The 25,315-nt window shown below is 39.7% G+C and overlaps 2 protein-coding genes across 2 annotated transcripts; both read right to left on the bottom strand.

Moving 5' to 3' along the window:
• Nucleotides 1-12,114: 12,114 nt before the first annotated feature.
• On the bottom strand, nt 12,115-16,207 carry LOC141201441 (uncharacterized). The gene is made up of 2 exons (XM_073663434.1): nt 15,946-16,207; nt 12,115-13,613 (listed from the first exon to the last, which is right to left on the bottom strand). Exons 1-2 carry the CDS (start codon nt 15,992-15,994, stop codon nt 12,457-12,459), a joined length of 1,206 nt encoding a protein of 401 aa, XP_073519535.1. The 5' UTR covers nt 15,995-16,207; the 3' UTR covers nt 12,115-12,456.
• On the bottom strand, nt 16,197-17,781 carry LOC141201410 (gastrula zinc finger protein XlCGF66.1-like). The gene is made up of 4 exons (XM_073663400.1): nt 16,918-17,781; nt 16,609-16,788; nt 16,402-16,525; nt 16,197-16,318 (listed from the first exon to the last, which is right to left on the bottom strand). The coding sequence occupies exons 1-4, from the start codon at nt 16,993-16,995 to the stop codon at nt 16,197-16,199; spliced, it is 504 nt and encodes a 167-aa protein (XP_073519501.1). The 5' UTR covers nt 16,996-17,781.
• Between the last annotated feature and the right edge of the window lie 7,534 nt (nt 17,782-25,315).

Raw genomic sequence — 25,315 nt, 5'->3', positions numbered from 1 at the left:
TCTATTCATGAACATTAGGGATTTTTTACAGAGACAAGCAGTTGGCAACGGAGACAAATTTTCACCTTCCCAGGCTAATATAGCCATGTACAAATGGGATGAACAATTTTTATATGGAGACTGTAATTTTCAATCAAGTATCATATGGTACGTCTGTTTTATTGACGACATTTTGATATTCTGGTAGGGTACACGAGAGGAAATAGAGAACTTTGGTCACTACATTAATAACAATCCTTTCAATTGAAGGTTCACTAATTTTTCTCATTAAAAAAAAAAATAATAATTTTCTTGATATTAATCTTACTGTTAAACAAGGTAGTAGTAGAATATATTTCGCACCATACAGAAAACTTGTGAATATTCACATAAATCTAAAAACATTTATCCCCTTAGTGACAGAGCCCATTTTCACCTTCCTAACCAGGTGAAATTTTTGAAATCTGACCAGTGTCACTTCATATGATAACTCTGGAACGCTTCAACGGATCCCAGTGATTCTGAGACGGTTTTCCATGACACATTTTACTTTATGTTAATGGTAAATTTGGGTCCATATATTTTTGCGCTTATTTGTGAAAATATCGGAAGTTTGGGGAAAATTTCCAAACTTTCAATTTTTATATCCTTAAACCAGTTAGTTCTGCTGTACAAAATAATTAATAAATAACATTTCCCACATGTCTACTTTACATCTACATCATTTTTCAAATGTCACTTTATTTTGGTAGAATGTTAGAAAGGTTAAAACTTTAGCAGCAATTTCTCATTTTTGCAAGAAATTTTCAAAACCTTTTTTTTTTAAGGACCTATTCAGATTTCAAAGAACTTTAAGGGGCCTATATACCGTAAACTCCCCAAAAGTGATGCCATTTTAAGAACCACATCCCTCAAATATTTCAAAATCGCTGTCAAGAAATTTTTTAACCCTTCAGGTGCTACACAGGAATTAATGCAAAGTGGAATTAAAAAAATATGAATTTAAATCTTGCCTCTGAAATGTTACTTTAGCCCCAATTTTTTACTTTACAAGGGATAGCACGACAAAATGGACACCAAAATTTGATTTGTTACACAGTTTATGTGGGCAAAAACCTCTGTTTGGACAAATGGCCGGGTTCGGAAGGGAAGGAGCACTATTTGAATTTTGGAACACAAATTTGGGTAAAATAAATTGTGGGCACTGTGTCGCATTTGCAGGGACCCTGAGGTGCCCAAACAGCAGAAACCCCCCACAAGTGACCCCATTTTGGAAACTACACACCTCAAAGATTTTTTTACAGGGGTATAGTGAGCATTTTGAACCCACAGGTACCACACAGATAACATTAGGTTGACATATTGAAAATTTTCATTTTAATTTTTTCAATGTTGTTTTAGTTCCAAATTTGTAATTTTCACAATGGATAACAGGAGAAAACGGACACCATAATTTGTAATGCAATTTCTACTGAACGCGATGATACCCCATATGTGGTCAAAAACTACTGTTTGGGCATATGGCAGGGCTAGGAAAGGAAAGAGAGCTATTTGTCTGGAATAGATGAATGCCATGTCGCATTTGGAGAGCCCCTGGCATAGAAAAACAGAAGAAACCTCCCAATGAATTCATCTAGGGGTGTACTGAGCATTTCTAACCTACAAGTGATTCACAAAACTTCATAACATTTAGGTGTGAGAACAAAAAATATATTTTTTCCACTAAAATACTGTTTTAGCACCAAATTTATAATTTACACAAGGGATAATGGGAGAAACTGGACCCCACAATTTGTTAAGCAATTTCTCCCAAATGTGGCAGTACCCCATATGTGGTTGTACACTAGTGTTTGAGAACAATAATCAGAAACCCAAAGCAGAAACACCAATCATGAGGTCAGTCAAAAACCTTTATTTCACAAGCAATTGGTTACATGGTGGCACCGCAGAAGCGGGTGCCCACACTATATATATATATTTACACACACAAGTATCCTGAACCACAAAGGAGCAAATATGTACAAGTAGAATGAGGCCAAGCGTATAAAGCAATAGACCTAGTGCAGCATGTCAATGATCCTGGGGTAGCCTAAAAATAATAACATATAGATGAGCTTAACTGTATAGCATAAGAGGATTATAGATATAAAGTGGTCCTACACAGGCGGCGAGTCAACTGGTGGGACCAGGGAATGAATCCCTCTTGTAAAGATTTAAATAGAGTCAATGACTAATGAAGGAAGTGTAATGTAAGGTACGGAGTATTCCAAAGAGAGGGAAGGGGGAGGGGACACAATGGACATAACACCAGATCAATGGCAGACAGTGTTATATATAAGAAAGGGGATTAATGACCGGCTGTGGAGAGAAGTGCCCAGAAGATGCTGGTTAGATGTTAGAGGTCGTGCTCAACATGAGGGCCAGGTCAAAACTTGTAGACAATCAGACAAGATAGGTAATATGCCTTATACTTCTGCTCTAAGTGGTCCAGGGTACCGAGTGTGGAGCAATAGCTAAAAGCTAAAACCCAAAACCTAAAAGCCAAAACCCAAAGCAGAAACGTCTTCCATGACGTCATGTTCTGTGTTTCTGCTTTGGATTTTGGCTTTTAAAACGCAGATGTCTAAAAGCCACCCTGAGGTGGCAGAACCGTTCCCCCTCCCCATGTGACACCATTTTGGAAACTTCACTGCCTATGAAATCAATCTAGGAGTGTAGTGAGTATTATGAACCCATAGGTGCCTTACAGAATTTTTTAACATTGGGTTGTGGAAATGACATTTTAGTGGTAAAAATGCAATTTTTGTATTTGCTGCAAATTTGTCAGGTACACAAGGGTTAATAGATGAAACTGAACCCCATAATTTATTGCACAATTTCTCCTGAAAGCGGTGATGTCCCATATGTCATCAGAAACTAGTTACCTCAGGGGCCGATCATAGCCATGGTGACTCGATGTCGTCATGATGACATCCGGGTGACCAGAGCTAACAAGTTATTTAGGTCGTGCGCAGTGCATGATCTACCTAACTGGTGTCAGTGCAGCACTGACTGTTAGTTATAAAGCATAGCGAAGCTCTTACATTGCTGCTATGCTTTATAACTGCAATCAGAGCTGTGAAAGTGAAAATCACATAGTGGGACTAAGTAAAAAAAAAAAGTACAGAAAAAAAATAGTAAAAACTTTTTTAAAAAAATTACAAAATAATAGTAATAAAAAATACATGCATATATATACTGTACATACAACTATATTGTACCGATAAATATTTTTTATGAAAAAATAAATATAAAAAAAGTACACACATTTGGTATGGTCGCGTCCAGAATGACCCGACCTATAAAACGGTCCCACTAGTTAACCCCTTCAGTGAACACAGTAAAAAAATTATTAAAAAACAAGGCAGGGGGCGTGGCCTGAGGCTTGATGTGAGCAGATACATGGACTGAGCTCCCGCTCATAATCCTGTAATCCCAGCCTGCACCGACAGAAAACAGATTTATACCAATGATCCTACCACCTAACACACTCCGGGACCTGTGAGGAGTTGATTTCGGCGTCCCCTGAGGAGAATGACCCGTCAAAAGAGCCACACTGGAAAGGAGGACAGCCAGCCCAACAGGGAGATAAGATGTTGGAGGCTGCATCTCGTCAGACGCTTTGCCCGGGTGACAGAGGCGGCCATAGAGGATTCTCCTAAAGGTCACCCGGGGGAGGAACAGGAGGAGCAGGGAGAAGCGTGTGCTCCTGATAAAGAGCAGATGACGCAGCAAAAAAATTCAGCACCAACTTTCCTGGGTATAAAGTAAGGAATTTACTTGGTGCCGGCAGTAAACTTAGAGCATACCACAGACCAGAAACCCACCATGAGGGATGTGCCATCTGTGGTCAATATGTCCAACAAGTCCCTGTCCAGCATTACCACCCATATGGGATTTATGAAGGAAGATATGTCATCTATAAGGAGAGACATTCAAAGGGCGTTTGAAAGAATTAAAGAAACAGAGGGCAGAATTAGTAATATTGAGGATCAATTGTCTCCTATGTAAAAGGATATGAAAACATACAAGCAAAATCTGATTACCCTACTTAATAAAACAGTTGACTTGGAGAAAAGACCCTGTAGAAACAATCTACTCCTTATAGGAGTCGCAGAAAGAGCTGAAGGCAAAAATCCGGTTGAATTTATGGAGACCTGGTTCAGGGATGTGTTTGGAAGAGAGGTTCTGTCTCCTTACTTGGCAATAGAGTGTGCTCATAGGGTGCCTTTCAGACCCCCTCTACCAGGATTATAGCGATACAATCATGTAACTGTCCTAACTTATCGAAGACCAAAGGTGGCCATCTTTCCTGACATCTCTGCTGAAGTGTAGAAACGCAAAGCACAATTTACACCTGTAAAGAAAAGGTTGCGAGACTTACTACTCCCATATTCTGTGATGTGTCCGGCACACCTGAGGATTGTAGTCTCAGGAAAGGGGCTCATCCATGAATCTCCCCGGGAAACTACACAATGGCTGGACATCAGCGAAGCTAAATTTAAAGTGGATAAATCCGGACCTCCATAAACATCAACACTTTTGCTTTGGTGGCTTTTGAATCTTGATGCCATTTGATATGGACAGCGGGAATCTCTAAAAAGGTTTTGAAGAAGAGCTTTTCTTTTTAGGTCAGGTTTTGGACTTATAAAAGCTTCCAATCTCTCCTCCGGGGAGAAATGTCTGTAATGTTTGATTGGTTGTATTGCAATGTTAGAAGTTATTTATGTTATGTGTTAAAAAAGGGTACATGCAAAAAAGAAGGGAGGGTGGAGGAACAGCTCAAAACGGTCTACTGGTTATTCTGTTTTCCTGCGCACATATGGCTAAGCTTGTAAATATTATAGCGTGGAAGGTGCGGGGCATGGGAGACCCAACTAAGAGGTGTGCTGTATATACTTGGCTACATCAACACCAACCAGCTATTGTCTGTTTGTTGGAAACACATTTGACCCATGAAACAAAACAAATTAATAGGTCGTGGATAGGCCATGCTTTTCATTCAGTATTTTCTTCTCATGCCAGAGCGGTATCTGTTTTGATTTATAAATCAATCCCATTTAAATGCCTTAAAACTGTCATGGATACTGAAGGACGGTATATTGGTATATTAGGCTATATATACAGAATTAAAATAATTTTGGTAGCTTTATATAAACCCCCTCCATATAAGGATACAATTATTAAAAAAACGTATTATACTTTACCTTGGACTCTCCTACGACTCCAGTTTTGTTGGTTGATTTCAATAATTATTTCCATCCACATTGGGATAGACTACATATGGGTAACATACCTGACTCGGCCTCCTCTACGGGGATGGCTAGATTATTTTCAGAAATTGGGTATGTGGATATTTGGAGACAGAGAAATCCCTCAATTAGACAATATTCATGCTACTCAATGTCACACCATTCCTTGTCAAGGATTGACTTGGCAATTGGACCAGAATCTCTGAATCCGTTAATTCATTAAGTGAAATATTTACCCGGGGGAATCTCAGGCCATTCTCTGATATGTGTGCAATTGAGAACAGGGGGAATAGAGGGGGTAATGAAATGCCCGTGATGATTGAACCATATTGGCTAATGTTGGTGGGTAATTCTTTAAAAGAGGATCTGATAGAATTTTTGAAATAAACAAGGAATCAACATCAAAAATCAAGATGAGTTGATTGAGAAATTTCATCTAAGCTCTAATCAGACATTACAATTGGAACAAATTAGACGCTCTATCATGAGTCACGTGAAAGACACCTCCCTAGAAATTACTACTAATGGCTTTGATTGCTTAGTGAGGGCCACGAGGACGTCATCATCTATCTTTCTGTAATGAGGGATGTGATGTTGGGAGTAAATACTGAATTATCTTTCAAACACTGGGAGAAAATTTAATGATCAAGACATTGGAGTTAAGATAAGAGAAAGTTGGAGAAAAAACTGTAAAGCAATAACTAATGAGATGTGGAGGGAAACCCAATTTAAGATCATTCATAAAGTCAGATCCGCCTTTGATCTCCCCAAAACGCCCCTTAAACCTGATAGAATTCTACGGACTTATTACATGGGCTTTGGCTGTGTTCAGGACTACGCATCTTCTGGGGGGCTATTCTAGATTGCATTAACCCCTTTATGACCTGGAACGTATTAGTATGCCCCAGGTCATCACCCCCAGTTCAGCGTGGGCTCCGGCGCTGAACCCGCACTGAACCGGGCACATGTCAGCTGATTTATACAGCTGAATGTGTCCGCAACAGCCAATGGGGGAATTGCGATCCACCCGCAGCTGTTAACCAGTTAAATGCTGCTGTCAATCTCTGACAGCGGCATTTAACATTGGCGCGCCGGAAGCACGGCATTAGCCCCGCCCATCGGTGACCCTGTCACATGATCTCGGGTCACCGATGGGTTGGCATGACAACCCGGGGTCTGTAGCAGACCCCTGTGGTTGTCATGTCCTTATTACTATGAGCGCCGCCCAGTGGTCGGCGCTCATAACAAGTGAGCATTTCTGCTGCATACAGGCGATCTGCTCACCACCTGTATGCAGCAGAGGCAATCGGACAACTGCTGCTTCGAATCTCCCATGGAGACTATTGAAGCAAGCAAAAAGTGTAAAAAATGTTTTTAAAAATATAAAAAAATAAAACAAATATAAAAGTTTAAAATCACCCTCCTTCCACCCCATTCAAAATAAAAAAAACAACAAACAAACACATATTTGATATTGCCGCATTCAGAATTGCCCGATCTATCAACATAAAAAAGAATTAATCCGATCGGTAAATGGCGTAACGAGAAAAAAATTCTAAATGCCAGAATTACATTTTTTTGGTCGTTGCAACATTGCAATAAAATGCAATAATGGGCGATTAAAATATAGGATCTACCCCAAAATAGTATCAATAAAAATGTCAGCTCAGCTCGCAAAAAATAAGCCCTCACCTGGCTCCAGATCCCGAAAATTGGAGACGCTACGGGTCTCGGAAAATGGCATTTTTTTCACCACTTAAAGAACCTACACATGTTTGCTGTCTAAGAACTCGTAATGACCTGGAGAATAATAATGGCAGCTCAGTTTTAGCATTCAGTGAACGTGGTAAAAAAAACAACTGTAGAATTGCATTTTTTTTACAAATTCACCGCATTTGGAGTTTTTTTCCCATTTCCCAGTACACAATATGGTAAAACCAGTGATGCTGTTCAAAAGTACAACTTGTCCCACAAAAAATAAGCCCTCACATGGCCATATTGACCAAAAAATAAAAAAGCTATACCTCTGGGAACAAGGGGAGCAAAAAATTAAAATACAAAAACGGAAAATCCCAAGGTCCTTAAGGGGTTAAAGAAATGTGGAACTTTAAAACACAACTCCCTCTTATGATGATATTGTTTCACTACTGGCCTAGACAGAAAACGAAAGAAGGAAGGTCTTCATTTAAGATCTCTCCATTATTCTATGTTTTGGTTCTATTGGCAAAGCGTATGTTACTAGGCTGCTGGTTGGAACCTTCAATCCCGACTTTACAGGATTTCATCTCACAATTAACAAATCTATTATATCTAGAAAGAATAGAAGCAGAAAAAAATAAGAAACTCACGAGCAAATACTTTGTTAAATGGAAAAACTTTTATTGGAAAACACTGTAATCAAGAAGAAATCACATATTGTAACGTCGTTCGTTAATTCTGTTTGGTGTCACACTGAGAGATTGAGAGGGTCCCTAGGAAAACTACAAGACCCAACAGATGATTCTGCAAATATTGTCTGATACATACGAAGCTACTGGGAAAAGTAATAGATATTACAACATAATGAGAAACCAACTTGCATAAGGCTGAGTTCACACGATGCGTATTTCATGCGTTTCCGCGGCGTTTTTGCAGTTGCGTAAACGCCGCGGAAACGCATGAAAAACGCATGGTAGAAGGGAAGCAATGTTCCCCAATGGAAATCCGCATGTGCTGTGCTCATGAAGCGGATTTTTCCGCAGCGTGAACGCTGCGGTCAAAAATCCGCAGCATGTCAATTAATTTTGCGGAAACGCGGCGATTTCGCCGCCATTGACTTGCATTAGAACGCGCCAATTCCGCAAGACTGCATCTGTACTTGCGCTATTGGCGCGTTCTAATATGCGGATGGTACCCGAGTGTGGAGGAGAGGAGACTCTCCTCCACACCCAGGTACCATTAAAAAAGCTGTAAAAAAAGAATAAAATAAAAAATAAATGTATTCTTACCTTCTGTCGGCCCGCGCTCCGCTCCCGCTTGGTTCCCGGCACTTGCAGTGAGTTGTAGGACCTGCGCTGACGTCAGAGTCATGTGACGGGTCACGTGACGCTGACGTCGGCAGGTCTTTCAATTCAAAGTTGCCGGCAGCCGGGAACTTTGTAAAGCAGGACAGCGCGGGCCATCGGAGGTAAGTATATACACTCTCTCGGGTCACACTATATAAATCCATGCTGTTTGCATGGATTTATATAGTGTGACCTAGTTGTCAAGCACTTTCCAGGTGATGCTAAAATCGCCTGGAAAGCGCTTGTCAATCTGCATGCGTTTTTTCTGCCAGGGAGATGCAGAAATGATGCAGAAATTTTCTGCTTCATTTCTGCATCGTGTGCACATACCCTAAAGGTGTGAAATGGTTAGACAAAGATTAATAATCAATAGCATGTAGATCAGGGAAAGGAAGGAGGAGGAGAATAAGAACAAATTAGCAAGGAAGGATTGGTCTATTTCACAAGGTATGGCTGAAAGCTCAAGAATCAACAGCTAGACCCATTTGGATTGATTTTTTCTTGTGTTTGTTTGGATTATTTCATGATCATCTTATCTCTAAGGCGGAAAACAAGCAGTTCTTTACAAAGCAAAAATATTTTGAACAGAGGGAAAGTGTGAGGCATCTTCTTTCTACCGTAGATAAATCACAGGAGGGTCCATCTTATGTCACGGAAAATCGAGACACCACATCAGGAAACAATGTGCTAAATGCCTTTCATACTTACTATTCTAGTATTTATGAATCAAGATTTAGAGGAAATGCGGTCGAACTTGGATTGTTTCTTGAGGATATAAAATTACCTAAGTTTAAAGAGGAAAGTAGCTCCTAGGAAACCCACTGACAATGTCTGAACTTGAGGACGCATTACAGTCCCTTGGTAATGAAAAGGCCCCCGGCTCTGATGGACTGTTATGTGAATTTTTAAAAAAATGTAAGGATCTCCTAATCCCTAAACTATGAGATACTTTTAATGAAGCATTAGAATTGGGTCACATGCCAAAATCTATGAATGATGCAATTGTAGTTATCCTTTTGAACCCAGGGAAAGACCTGCTGTCATATCGTCCCATTTCTCTTCTATCTGTAGACACTAAAATTATTGCAAAGGCCCTGGCAAATAGATTATTTCACATTATTACAGAGATTATTCATCAGGATCAATCAGGCTTTATGCAAAACTGGTCCACAGCAATGAATTTAGAAAGGCCTTTTTTGAATATTCAGAAATCAGATGTAATAATAGGACATAAAGCTATTCTTTCTTTCTTTCTCTATGCAGCTAAAGCATTCGATGGCGTAGAATGGAAATACCTGTAGAAGGTTCTGAAAAGGTTTGGGGTGGGTCCCAAATTCCTATCATACATACAGGTTTTGTACTCAGGACCTCAGACTAAAATAAGAACTAACGGTCTCTTATCTGCTTCAATCGTGATGGGGAGGGGCACACAGCAGGGATGCCCCCTGTCTCCACTCCTGCTCGCGATGGCCATTGAACCTTTGGCCTATATGTTGAGTGCTAGCCCGGATATTGTAGGCTTTAAATATGGTAACTTAGATGAATGAGTTCACTCTATGCTGACGATTTACTGATATATATACAGTTGAAACCAGAAGTTTACATACACTATATAAAAAGACACATATGCATACTTTTCTCAATATCTGACATTAGTGATGAGTGAGCATGCTTGTTTAACCCTTTAAACGAGCACGCTCGGGTATTCGCTGAATAGTTTTGGCGTGCTCGGCATTTCAGTTGAAGCAACCGCGTCTGCATGTGTCGCGGCTGTTACACAGCTGTGACATATGCAGGGATTGCCTGTTTGTTAGGCAATCCCTTCATATGTCACAGCTGTATAACAGCAGCGGATGATGGCGGAAGCTGGTAAGATTGTGTCAATATCCACCATGAAACGTGTACTGTATCAACATGGGCTGAAAGGCCACTCTGCCAGGAAGAAGCCATTACTCCAGAAGAAACAAAGAAGGCAGATTAATGTTTGCAAATGCACACAGGAACACAGACCTTAATTTTTGGGGACATGTCCTGTGGTCTGATGAAACTAAAATTGAAATTTTGGGGCATAATGACCATTGTTGCGTTTGGAAGAAAAAGGAAGAAGCTTGGATGCCTAAGAACACAATCCCAACTGTGAAACACAGGGGTGTCAGCATCATGTTGTGGGTCTGTTTTGCTGCAGGAGGGACTGGTGCACTTCACAAAATAGATGGCATCATGAGAAAAGAAGATTATGTGGCAATAATGAAGCAGCATCTGAAGACATCAGTCAGGAAGTTAAAGCTTGGGCGGAAATGGGTCTTCCAAATGGACAATGACCGAAAGCATACTGCCAAAATGATAACAAAGTGGCTGAAGGATAGCAAAGTCAATGTTTTGGAGTGGCCATCACAAAGCCCTGATCTCAATCCTATTGAAGATTTAGGAGCAAAGCTGAAAAGGCCGGTGCGAGCAAGGTGACCTATAAACCTGGGTCAGATACAGCAGTTTTGTCAGGAGGAATCGGCCCAAATTCCGACCAACTATTGTGAGAAGCTTGTGGAAGGATATCCCAAACGATTGACCCAAGTCATTCAGTTTAAGGGTAATGGTACCAAATACTAATGAAATGTATGTACACTTTTGATTTTGCAGTAAGTTATAAAAATTCCTTAAAACAGTCTCTCTCTCTCATTATTCTGGCGTTTGGCAAATATTATAAATGATGGTAATCCTAATTTACCTAAAACGGGAAAGGTTTATTCTGATTTCATGTCCGATATTGAGAAAAACCTGCAAATGTGTCTTTTTACATAGTGTATGGAAACTTCTGGTTTCTACTGTAGGTGATATCCAGAAGTCTACTGATCCTATTCTGAACATTATTGGAGAGTTTGGTGAATGGTCAGGCCTGTCCATTAATTGGGATAAGTCGGTTATTCTACCATTTGATGATATCCCTAATTCGAGCATATTAGAACATACACGAATACGAACGGTGGAGAAATTCTAATACCGAGTATAAGTATAACAAAAAGATCTCCGGATTACATTGCACTGATTCTATATCTTCTTCTGGAAAAGTATAAAAAGAAAATCGATGCGTGGTGGAGATTACCATTATCAGCTGTAGGAAGAGGGAACTTATTAAAAATTATATAGATGCCCCAACTCATACATTCTGGATAATGCCCCTATTTGGATCCATAATTCCCATTTTCAGAAAATTCATAGCAAGTTTCATTCTCTTATATGAAAAAGAAATCGGCTAGGATAAAATGTGAATATCTACAAAGTGACAAGGAATCTGGTGGATTGGCGATTCCTAATGCACTAATATATTATATTGCAGCGCAATTGTCACATTTGGGTGGGTGGCATAGCGCTGCAAACCCAAATAGTATTAAGGGGTTAATTACCTCAGGAACACGGTGGAATATTCCTATTCATATAGTGGAACTGAATGACCTCGCACACAAGAAATCAATATACCCTACACCTGCTCTACTCTACAAGGTCTGGGATAGGGGTAAAGATATAATGGAAATAGGAGACTGCAATGAATCTACACCTATATGGTTTAATAATAAATATGCTGAGTTCTGTAAATTAGAGGGATTTTGGAGTTGGGAGGATAAAGGAATATATACGATATAAAACATATTGTGTGAAGGAATACTTAAGTCCTTTGATCAATTAAAGGGGGGATTTGGGTTGACAAACAATTGTATAAATATCTACAGTTTCGGCATTCATTTAATGCACAATCAAGATGGACGCCCTTTTGGGTAGAAAATAATACTATTGTTAAGTTGGTATTAGAGAAGGGAAATACTAAGGGTCATATTTCTGATATTTACTGAGTCCTTCTTGATAATTATTTAACAAAATTTCCTTCTCCAGCTAGACAAAAATGGATGGAGATATAGGTCCAATTTCTGAGGATCAATGGAGAGCGGTATTAGAACTGCAAGTTATCAGGCGGTAATGGGCAAGCTGAAAGGATATATAGGAGAGATGCATGTATGTCATCCCTATGGTATGTTATTTTATTATTGTATGTACTGGTTTCTTGTTTTATAAAAAACAAAAAAAAACAACTAATGAATAAATCTCAATAAAAATGTATTGGATTAAAAAAAAGATTAGAAAAAAGGCTTCTACCCTGTGTGGGTTCTCTGGTGCCTAATCAAATTGGATTTCTGGTTAAAACATTTCCCACAATCTGAACATGAAAAAGGCTTCTCCCCTGTGTGGGTTCTCTGGTGCTTAACCAAATCCGATTTATGGGTAAAACATTTCCCACATTCTGAACATGAAAAGGGCTTCTCCCCTGTGTGGGTTCTCTGGTGCGTAACCAAAGCTGATTTAAGGTTAAAACATTTCCCACATTCTGAACATGAAAAGGGCTTCTCCCCTGTGTGGGTTCTCTGGTGCGTAACCAAAACTGATTTATGGTTAAAATATTTCCCACATTCTGAACAAAAAAAAGGCTTCTCCCCTGTGTGGGTTCTCTGGTGCTTAAGCAAACCTGATTTCTTGTTAAAACATTTCCCACATTCTGAACAGGAAAACGGCTTCTCCCCTATGTGGGTGCTCTTGTGTCTATCAAGAATCATTTTACGATTAAAACATTTCCCACATTCTGAACAGGAAAAGGGCTTCTCGCCTGTGTGGGTTCTCTGGTGGTTATCAAGATGCTCTTTCCGGTTAAAACATTTCCCACATTCTGAACAGGAAAAGGGCTTCTCCCCTGTGTGGGTTCTCTGGTGGTTATCAAGATGGTCTTTCCGGTTAAAATATTTCCCACATTCTAAACAGGAAAAGGGCTTCTCCCCTGTGTGAGTTCTCTTGTGTCTATGAAGAAACTTTTTACGGTTAAAACATTTCCCACATTCTGAACATGAAAAAGGCTTCTCCTCTGTGTGGGTTCTCTGGTGATTAACAAAAACTGATTTCTGGTTAAAATATTTTCTACATTTGGAACAAAAAAATCTATTGTCCGCTGTTTGTATTTTTTGAGGTTTAAGAATAGACTTTTCGAGGGTAAAACTATTTCCATTTTCTGAACATAAAAATGATTTCTTTGCTTTAGGAGCAGTTCGTTTTTTAATGCTTATTTTATTTTCATTTTCCTTAGTAGTTGGTAATGAATCAGAAGATAGGACCTGTTTCATAGGATCAGATGATTGATGTTTACTGTGAAGGGATGATGGTATATCTGGAGTAATGGCATTCACTTCAATTGTATCCTGTGGGATCTCAAGATCGTCAGATTTAAAAATCTCCTGTCCCTCTGATCTTCTGGTACAGTCATCTGCCAAGAAAAAAAAACAATTATTAATTTTGAATAAAATGTCCTTGAAATTTATGGTTTTGAACATTTCTACTTAAAATGTCTAAACAAACACATCCCTGGGCTACATGCTAATCCAGGAAAATCAAGAAATATATGCTCAAGTTTAAAAATCAATTTTATTAGACACAAATCTAAAAAATAGAGGAATATTTAAAATATTTTAAATATTCCTCTATTTTTTAGATTTGTGTCTAATAAAATAGATTTTTAAACTTGAGCATATATCTCTTCATTTTCCTGGACTAGCATGTAGCCCAGGGATGTGTTTGTTTAGATTGATTTAGAAGTGGTATGCAATCTTTATTTATTTTTCTATGGGATTCTTGTGTTAATTGTGCTTAAAATGTCTGTAGAAATGGCAAGTTATTGACAGAATGACAGTTCACAGTCTAATAGAAAACCTCATAGGATGAACCAGTAGAGCGTGGTGTCCAACTGTTCATTCTGCCTCCAAAATATGGAATAAGAAGCCATCAAACAATGTTATGTAGGCAAAAATGATACCAATAAAAACTTCTACTCATCCCACACAAAAACAAGCCCCCACTCAGGTCCATCATCTGTCAGTGGAAAAACAGAGGTTTCCACATTATTAGTGGCTCAAAGGCTCTTGAGAATCAACATGGCTTCCATAAACCAATCCAGCAATATCTTCTTTTCCGAAGTCAGATCTCCCCCTCACTTCTGAGCCTTGCAGTGCGCCCAAAACACATTTAGCATCTATGTATTTGGCATTACTATAATGAGAAGAACCCACTTAATTTAAGGTGTTTTTGTCTCCTGGAGCACAATCTGAGCACTATGTGTTGGGTAATAAAATGGCCAATATGCAATTTTTACTCTCCAACATCCAGGGCTAATTTTCGGAAAATGCCTGTGTAGTCAAAATAATCAATACTCCTATAGATTAATTCACTGAGAGTTGTAATTTCCAAAATGAAGTCACTTTATGGGGATTTCTACTGCTCTGGTTTTCTGACATTTTGTCATATTAGGGCTTCTGCAAATGGTTTGTCCCATCTCCTCTGGGATCTGATCCTGTGAATCGGCTTCTGTCACCAGGAGCCGCCTTATTCATTCTGCAGGCGGCGCTGGTGATGGGAGTAATTAGAGTATGGGGCTCGGTGGCTCTTGGCAATCTAAACTATCTTAAGGGACAATATTTTCTGGCAGATTAGTTTCAAGAAGAAATATTAGACATTTAAAGTGAACTTTTTATAATAGTGCAGAGATGAGGTGTCTTAAATTTAGAGCTTGGGCATTTGGAAGAGGCAATGGAGATCTTTTTGAAAGGCTACCAGGGAGTTACAGAGTCACATAAGTGAGGAAGGCCGATCCCACTACAATGAAGCTATCATACAGAATGAACTGGTAAAAAAAAAAAAAAAGAATATAAAAACATGTAACATCCCCAACAACAACAACGTATGTATGAAGGGAGAAATCCAACACTAAACCGGAGTTGCACTCATTTATGGTGGACCATTGGAGCTACTATGAATTCTGACCAGCAGAGTAGAGAAAGTATTAGCGCTCCCATTTCAGGAGAGATTGAGCAGTAATCTGAATTCCTTAGGATTGAAAACATAATGGAATTTATGACGTGGAGTGAATCCATGAAACCAGGGCTCGAGCCATGCCAGCACATCTCCTGCAGGCGGGAATAAATGTATATTACAGCCATCAGCCACGCACAGCTTAGAGATATATCATGGCACAGGTGTAATGTTTTTAGTGTAGCTTATCGCAATCCTGTTTGAAGTTAGTTTTGTTGAAAAGAAATTGAAAAGTCAAGATAAAGGGAAACTCTGCTGTTATTGTACAGTGTCTTGTAAGGACCATATGAGCACATTCAGCAGCACAGAAGGGCGAGAAGGTAGATTCATCCAATAAGATATCAGGGATCTAGGAAGCCAACAGCATCATTACCCTCCGCTTTCTCTTACAGGCCCATCATAATATTTTTCTTCAAGTGATTTTCTAACTTGTCAGCACATTCTACGTACGCTGTCATTTGGCTTTGTAGTTTACAGATCTGGGCAGGTAACGGACAGTGTCTTCTAATCCTAGGGAGTAGGTGGATCCTCCAGGTTGTAAGTTCTATAGAAAAGGTCTTTCACAATTTCACAAAGTAATTTGAACATTTTCGGACAGAGGAGAATGTTGTGGTCGAGCGGCAAAATGGTGATCCACGATTGTGATACGGCCGGACTACACCACCGATAAAGCAGCCACAGCCGGTGACTGAGAAGAATCTGTGAGTTCACTGCATTTAGTGGTTACGACTCACCTGGGTAGTCATATGTAGGAATCTCCTCTTTACACTGCTCATCACCCATCACATATGTCTCTGTAGTATTAATATGGGTCTGATCTTCACTCTGGAACAAATATTATAGAAGTAAGATGGAGAAGTCACATCTATGATCAGCTCTAATCCCGTCATCTCCACCGTTCTCATTACACAAATATAAATATTTGTGGATAAAACAAGACTGAACACAAGACCTTTACAGCCGTCTACACATTGTAGGGGAGATCTCATGACACCTTCTCTCCATCTACCTGATGATCCAGAGGAACATTGGGATCTTCTTGTTTACAGGCCTGTGGAAGAAGAGGACGGGGATATCTCTCTGGTGTTGTCCTCTTACTGGATAGATCTGGAGGAAACACATACAGGGACTGAATTAATTATTTTCATACAGATAATTGTAAGCTGCGTGTATTTAGTCCTGTCTATTACCTGGTGATGTGAGGGGCTGGGGAATCTTCATCATGACGTCCCTGTACAGATCTTTGTGTCCTTCTAAATACTCCCACTCCTCCATGGAGAAATAGACGGCGACATCCTGACACCGTATAGGAACCTGACACATACATTGATACCGTCATCTCCACAATCCCTTCATAGCGTTACTGTATAATGTCCCCACATTCCCAGTAATGTCACCTCTCCAATCAGAAGCTCAATCATCTTGTAGGTGAGTTCTAGGATCTTCTGGTCATTGATGTCCTCATGTATCAGGGGGTGAGGTGGAGGCCCCGTGATTAGTCTCAGGGGTTTTCCCCATCCCTCAGACACAGGGTCCTGACAGCACTCACTAGAGGTCTTCTTCACTACTGTGTAATCCTGGTTATGGAAAGACACATTAATAAATCTCACAACAGACATTTCCAGAGTCCTCACCTCTCCAGTTCAGTTCATCTGTTATTCCCATAGATAAGAATGATTAAATGTGATGTCATCAGAATCTCTCACCTCTCCAGTAAGCCGGAAGAGGATCTCTAGGGTGAGGTGTAATATCCTCTCCGCCATCTTGTCCCTGTCCATATCCATCTTTGATGGATAAATCAGGAAAATTTTCTTATATAGAAGATCTCCACTGAGAGGATCCGGTGTTGTAGAGACCTGAATGAGGAGATGATGAGCCGATGGAACATCATAAAAATCCTGTTGGTATAATACAACTATTGGACATAATGAGGGGAAACATATAAGATTTATGATTTTACAGTATTTAGTTTTTTCTTTACATCTAGTAATAAAACCTTTATATTTTAGGCCACAGACAACAAGCAATTTCTTCCTCGGAGTCTGCAGCTGAATACGTTTCTCATAGACTTATCTTCCATACCACTAATTCTCGTCTCATTTTCCGACACTGGCATTAGCAGTACTGCAGGAGATATTAATTTCACGTGAAATGAGAAATAACTACATGATGAGGCAACATCTTCTACTACGGTTCTAAAAACATATTTAGTCACAAACCGTCACTAAACACATCAACACCGGCTGTCTGTATGAATGTTTCCCGTCTTCCCCGGACTGTAATCTTCTATCAAGTTACCGCTCATGTCTGATTAACACACAGAAGTTTGAGGCTTTTATAAAAGCTGTTTTGATTGCACAAACACCGCGGACAGCAATTATTTGATACCAAAGTCTACGTGTACAGTGTATTATGGGGTTTATTTCTGGCCTTAGGCTTTCCTATATTACAAGAAAAACCCCAGAAAAAAAGCAGATATTAAAATGTTTCAAAAGAAAATGGTCACCAACAATTCTTGTAAAAAGAAAAAACATGCAAAAAGCAGAAGACACATATTATTTTTTAACAAGTTAAACATTTGTTTTTGTTTTTATATGAACTCTTTTGGGCACCAGAACATAGATGTACACAGCAAGGATGAGACAGGTGCGGCTGCAACAAAATCTCTGGCAGCTTAACCACTTGCTCCTGCAAAAAGCTAACATGGCATCTAAGAAGGTGTGACAGAGTTTGGCCCAATGCCCCTTCTTCCCCAAGTGCTCAATGGTATAGTTCCTACAATACTTAAATGCCTAATAATGGTTTCTGGGCCTGCAATGTACAAAAGTCTATTAGGCCGGGCCAGAGGCAGCGTCCAATAAGTTACCTTTTAACGCCACCCTTAAATATTAGACTAAAGTTGCATGAAAGCACTGATTTGGGGGGTTTTGGTCGACTATATAATGTATTTGGGGGCCTCCCTACAGATGCAGTCAGTCATACAGACCACAGGAAAGCTGGAATATTTGTGTGTATGGGGGAGTCGGGAGAGATAGCCATCTGCCAAATGACCATTCAACCAATACTTATCTCATGTGTATGGGGTCGTTACTATTGCACTGACAGGCAGTGATAATACACGGCACTACAGTAGTACAGTGCATCACCTGAGCAATCAAAGGTTTGTATGTTGTATGATCGCACTAATGAAAGTTGTTTAAAAAAGTTTATAAAAAAGGTTTAAAAAAAAGTTTAAGTGAAAATATCACAGTTTTAGCAAAAATAAATATTTGTCACTATAGGGAAAACATGCATGTAATGGGAAAATGGAGAGGGAGGTCAGCTCACTGTTTATTCAATGCACTTTGTCTAAAGATCACTGGAGCCGCCCTGGTCAGGGACATTTCAAGTAGAGAAAGGAGGAGAGATGGATTCTCCAGCATTGTCTATATTGTTAAAACCTCTCATTTATTGTAAATTCATAAAAACTGTTGTGATGGCATACCACCAAGTGCCCACATACCAAACCAAGGCTTATTCATGGTTTGCAACATGTGAGTCTCTGATACTTTTATATCCTTCCCTTTCAAACACCTGGGTGTCCGTTGATTACTGAGTACTTCTCAGACAATTTGACCCTGTACTGTATGGAAGGAAAAGATAATTGTCACAGTTCCACCCCTCACTGTGTCTGGGATGCAGTTACTGACAGCTCAGCCGTCCAATCTTGTACAGGGGCATGCTGGAGCGGTCGGTACTTTGACAGCTCGGTGGTCCAATCTGGTACAGGGGCGTGCTGAAGCAGTCAGTGTGTTGATTGACAGCTTGGCTGTCCAATCTGAGACTGGGAGGCACTGGCTATCTCCAGGTGTTCATCATTCCAGGTGACTGCCAGGCTACATATCTAGCTGTTTCTCCCTGACCTCTGCCAGACGTACATTCAGCTAGTGTGAGGTTTGTTTCTCTGTGCCTAAGTGTTCTGTGTATTGATATTCTGTTGCCTGACCTTGGACCTTGTTCTGACCATCCGTCTGTTTAACCCCTTCTGCTCTGATCCGCTATCCTCCTGGTATTCTGACCAACGTAACGTTACCTGACTAAGCCTTTGCCTCTTCCTTCTGTTTATGACGTACCCTACTGGCTTTTAACTCCGGACTCCTCGGCTATTCCGTCTCACAGCTTGGCTGTGAAAAGTGACTCAGCGTCACAATAATACACAAATACAACTCATGCATGAGATATTCAATAAAATCAAATACAATTAATTGCACTGTAATATTAAATCCTGTCTGATGTTCATTCCCTGTGGGGCTCTAGTTTGTAATTTAAAAATCCAATGTGACTCTCTATTTAACATTTTTCTTTTCATATCTCTGCCTTTTAATGGTTTATAAGCCTTTTCTATTCCTAAAATCTGAAGGATATGATATCCCCTTTATACATAGTAACATAGTAACGTAGGTTGAATAAAGACCTAGGTCCATCAAGTTCAACCTTTCTCCCCCAATTGTACTCCCTACGCTAACACTAAACTAACTTACTGGAACCAGGCCTCACAAATGTATTACCATTTTTATTATTACTGCACTATTACAGTTACAAATGAACCAGTTTATAATTTTTTAATTAGTTTTATTTTTTGTATTACTCATATGGTATTACTAAAATCCCTGTATTTAAATCTGTTGATCCAGAAGAAGGCAAAAACCCCAGGACACATTCAGACAATTTGCATCCTTCTTGACCCCGAGAAAAAGCGATCAGTACAAGAACCCTGGATCAAATGTACTACTATAGGTGTAACATTTTGTATAATTTAACTGTAACCCACAATGTTACCTGTGTCAAGGAAATCATTCAGCCCTTTTTTGAAAGCTGATATAGTGTCTGCCATTACTACCTACTGTAGTAGGGCATTCCACAGCCCAACTGCTCTTACTGCAAAGAACCATTTCCTGCTTAGGTGCCGGAATCACCTTTCTTTCACCCGTAATGATTGCCCTCTGGTCCTTAGTATAGTCTTTGGAAGGAATAAGTCATGTGCTAGACCTTTGTATTGACCACACATATATCTATACATGTAGATGAGATCCCCTCTGAGGCGTCGTTTTTCTAAGCTAAACAAGCTCAACTTTTTCAACCGCTCATCATATGAGAGGTCTACCATTCTATATAATAATCTAGTTGCTGCCTTTGAACTGACTCTAACTTCTGAATATCCTTTTTAAAATGTGGAGCCCAAAACTGGATCCCATATTCCAGATGTGGCCTCACCAGTGATTTATAAAGGGGTAACAATACGTTGGGATTGTAGGATTTTATTTCTCTTTTTATACACCCTAAAATCTTGTTTGCTTTTGCGGCTGCTGCTTGACATTGAGTACTGCTGCTCAGCTTACTTGTAACCAGAATACCAAAATCCTTCTCCTGTTCTGTAGTCCTGAGTATACTCCCACTTAATGTATATGCAGCAATAGGATTACTCCATCTTATGTGCATTACTCTACATTTATCTACATTAAACTTAATCTGCCAAGTGTTTGCCCATTCAGTCATCTTATCCAGATCGTTCTGCAATATCGTAATGTCAAGATCAGATTTTAATATCCTACATAGTTTGGCATCGTCAGCAAAAACTGTCACTTTACTTACAATTCCATTCCCAAGGTCATTAATAAAGAGGTTAAAAAGAATTGGTCCTAGCACAGATCCCTGTAGCACCCCACTGCTGACTATGTCCTATTTAGAGAATGTACCATTTATGACGACTCTTTGTTTCCTATCATTTAGCCAATTCCTTACCCATCTACATATAGTTCCCCCAAGTCATTGCTTCTGTAGCTTCAGTATAAGGCTGCTATGTGGTACAGTATCAAATGCCTTTGCAAAGTCCAGGTAAATCACATCAGCCACATTAGCAACATCTAGATTTGCACTTATCCCCTCATAGAACCCCAACATGTTGGTTAGACACAACCTATTTTTCATGAATCCGTGCGGATTATCATTTATTATATTATTCTCTGCAATATATCTCTGCAGGTCATCTCTTATGATGCCCTCAAAAACTATGCACACTACTGATGTCAGACTTACCGGACGGTAGTTACCTGGATCCACCTTCTTACCTTTCTTAAATATCGGTACATTTGCTATCCTCCAATCCTGTGGCACTACCCCTGTTACAAGAGTGTCTAAGAATACGAGATGCAGCGGTTTGTCAATTACTGAGCTCAATTCCCTCAGTATCCGTGGATGAATACCATCTGGTCCAGGGGATTTGACAATGTTTAATTTGCTCAGACGCAGGCGTACTTCTTTTTGTGTTAAACTAGTTATATTAGGAAGTGAACTTTGATTTTTGCCCTCTTGAAAGAACCCTGAAACAGACTGTTTGTTGGTGAACACGTATGAAAAGTGTCTGCTTAATATCTCAGCCTTTTCTTTGTCCTCTATAATTATCTTGTTATTATTGTCTTTTAAGGGGCCAATACCATCTGATTTACTCTTTTTGGCATTGATGTATGCATAACATTTTTGGGAATTTAATGTCTCTGTCAATTTATTTCTCTGTAGATAATTTTGCTAGGTTGATTTCTTTTTTACATTTCTTATTTAGGTCTTTATACTACTGAAATGCTATTTCAGTATTCTCGGCCTTCAAGATTTTGAATGCCCTTTGTTTTTGTCTTATTTATCCATAATGGTTTCTTTTTATTCCTGGTTCCTTTTTATTCCAGGGTATAAATTTTCTACAGGAATCTAGTAGTATTTCCTTAAACATGACCCATTTACATTTGGTATTCCCAGTTACCATGATATGGTCCCAGTCTACACAATTAAGCTCTTCCCTTAATTTGTTGAAATCAGCTTTCCTAAAGTTCCAGGTTTTAGCATTTTCGTTTTGAAATGTTTTATTAAATATTACATTGAAACTTATCATATTATGGTCGCTGTTTCCCAAATGCTCCCGGACCTCTAGATCTGAAATTGTATCTGGTCTATTTGACAGCACCAGATCCAGCAGATTACCTCCCCTGGTTGGTTCATCTACCAACTGAGAGAGGTAATTGTTCTGAACTGTGGATAAGAATTTGCAGCTTTTAGAACAAAAGATTCTATGTCCAAATGAAAATCTGGATAGTTAAAATCCCCCATAATAAGGACCCTATTATTATTTGCTGCATTTTTAATTTGTTCCAACATTTCGTCCTCTAGAAGTTCAGCTATATTAGGAGGCTTGTAACAAACTCCTCTTAGCAGCTTTCCATTATTGCCATCCCCGTGTACATTCACCCAAATTGACTCTACATTGTCGCAGCTCCCACCAATGTTGTCATTGAGCACAGATTTTAAGTTGGATCTTACGAAAATACACATCCCTCCACCTTTTTTCTCTTTCCTGTCCTTTCTAAATGTAGTGTATCCCTCTATATTTGTCACCCAGTCATGGCTTTCATCCAGCCAGGTTTCTGTAATACCCACCACATCGTATTCTCTGACCGACATAAGAGTCTCCAGTTCAGCCATTTTGTTTGCAAGACTTCTTGCATTTGCTAGCAGACATTTAATACAATTAGCAAATTTCCTACTCCTACTCAACTCCTTACTTTCCTTGCTTATCCCAGCCCCCCCTACTCTCCCACTCTGTCTAGTCTATCTAACCCCTTATAAGCATGACTACCCTCCCCCCAGATCTTCGTTTAAAAGCTCCCCCATCCGTCTGACCATTTTTTTCCCCCAGCAAAGCTGCACCTTCCCCTATTGAGATGCAACCCATCCCTACCGTAGAGCCTGTAGCCAATAGCGAAATCGGCACAGTTCTCCATGAGCCCAAACCCTTCCTTCCTGCACTAATTTCTAAGCCACTGATTTATCTCCCTAAGCTCCCGACGTCTTTCTAGTGACGCAGGTGGAGAAAGACGCAGGTGGCACCGGCAGTATTTGTGAAAACACCACCTTTGAGGTCCTGGTCTTCAGCTTCCCTGTACTCATTTTTAAGGACCTTCCACCTCCCTCTAACTTTGTCATTAGTACCAATGTGTACCATGAACGGTGGGTTTTCCCCAGCTCCACCCAGCAATCTGTCTATCCGATCCGCAATATGTTGAACCCGAGCACCCGCGTTATGTTTTTGTGAAAAGTGTCTTGAAACCACAGACACGTTTAATGTTGTGGGATTGATGGTGTCGGATAATTGTCTGCTAATATAGTTTTTTGCGGACCTGACGTGCATCCCACATATTGTAGTTAACTCTCTATACACTCTATTAAATAGATGACCCCTATAGTGTTACAATTGATGAAATTGTGTATTGCAAATTGCTGTTCCATTAGGTTTTCTTCAAATGTGTCGGTTTTATAAACATAGTTGCATGCTTTACAGGATGAATGTCCACATTTAAAAAAAAAACTTATAGGATAACCAAGTCACATTGCGTTTGATATTTGTTTCTTGAAAATAACTAGTTGAAAGTATTCCGCCTAGTGTAGAAGCCTTATTGGATACAAAACTCAAAATATGCAAAAGAATTTACAAAGTCTGGAGGATGGATCTCAGACATCAAAAAAACTAAGTTTGAAAGAGATATCAAAGACTACGAGTCAAATTCAATTTACACATGGAAATGAAACAAACCAAGAGCTACTGTTTTGAAATACAAGTCACAAAACAAATTCAAAGGAAATAGAGGAGAGCGGAGGTCAGCTTCACAAATCCTAATGTGTCCATGGGTTCCTCTAATTAAAATTCTCTGAGGACTTATCTGATGCATCAGTGGGATCAACTAAAGACAGATGGAACAAAAATAAATTCTCAAGTACTCCCCACAATTCAGCACAAAACAACGGAGAGGGGCGAGCAGAAAGCACAAAGGTGCCCGGACATGTGCGTTCCATGCTGGAGTGCATCACGGTCTCCTATCTGCGAATGCGCATGTCAGGAAGCATGCGTTCCACACCAGAGCGCATAATGGTTTTAGATTGCATTCCACCAACATAGGATTTTTCTATCTCTGAGATCAGCGTCATGGGAGACTAAAAACAAGTATTGCACATTCTCCCATCATGCAATAAGCATGTAGGTCTACTTTATCACTACAAAAAATATGGGATGATGGCCCACAGTATATTCCTAAATGGTCAAATTTCCCCTCTATTGCACAATTAGAGATACACAAGGATCACCACACTTGTTAATTATGAAATAGTATAAGTGGAATATAATTCAGATATAGAAGCTCAGATATCTCGATGAAGTACAACAATATGTAAACCCCATTCACAGGGAACCAAGTAGCAATGGGTAGAGTATACAATCCAAAAATATAATCCAGAATGGGTCTGTATTCACACTAAACAGGCATAGGAAATTTGCTCATTGAGTCCCTTAGACTGGATTCACTGGCCCCTAACAATCCACTCACTTTCTTTTTTGAGGATACATCTATTGTGATCTCCTCCTCTCACATTGGGTTTAACAACCACAATGATACAAAAGGAGATGTCTCCGGTTTCACCGCAATGTACACTGTTCATGTCTCTCGCTAATGGGGTTTCCCAACCATGGCATATATCACCCAAATGCCCCCCACCCTCCTCCTAGACTCCCTCTTGATCTTGCCTACATAATCTAGGGGGCAGGTGCATGTGACCATATATACTAGTCCTGAGGTTTTACAATTCGAATAATCCCACTGGAAAAAAGATTTCAACCATGGAGGAGCTCAAGAAACATTTACATGGTCTCATCCAATTACATGTACAATGTCCTTCAAATCTAAAGAAACAGCAGATTCCTCTATCTAGCCAAGTCCCCTTGGGTGCAGGTTTTTTTATAGAAATTATGCACTAAATGGTCCCTAATGGACCGACCCTTTCTGAAAGTTATTGTAGGAATAGATCCCACAGCACCCTCAGGTCCGGGATAGTCACAAGTATATCCCAGTGTTTTCTGAGGATATGAAAGATACAGTCACTCTGTCATAAGTTTTTCTTACTCGTGTAGTCCAATATTTTTCTTAGTCTCATGGATTGGTATGGAGGAGCGTTTGGCTCTCCCATTTTTCTGCAAACGATGTGAAATCCAAAATGTTCCATGAGTACCCTTTTTCCCTGAATCTGATG

Source organism: Phyllobates terribilis, unplaced genomic scaffold (genome assembly GCF_046119375.1).
Source record: "Phyllobates terribilis strain yellow unplaced genomic scaffold, ASM4611937v1 Scaffold_115__1_contigs__length_5345438, whole genome shotgun sequence".
NCBI lineage: Eukaryota > Metazoa > Chordata > Amphibia > Anura > Dendrobatidae > Phyllobates > Phyllobates terribilis.
This window is presented reverse-complemented; position numbering and strand designations above follow the sequence as displayed.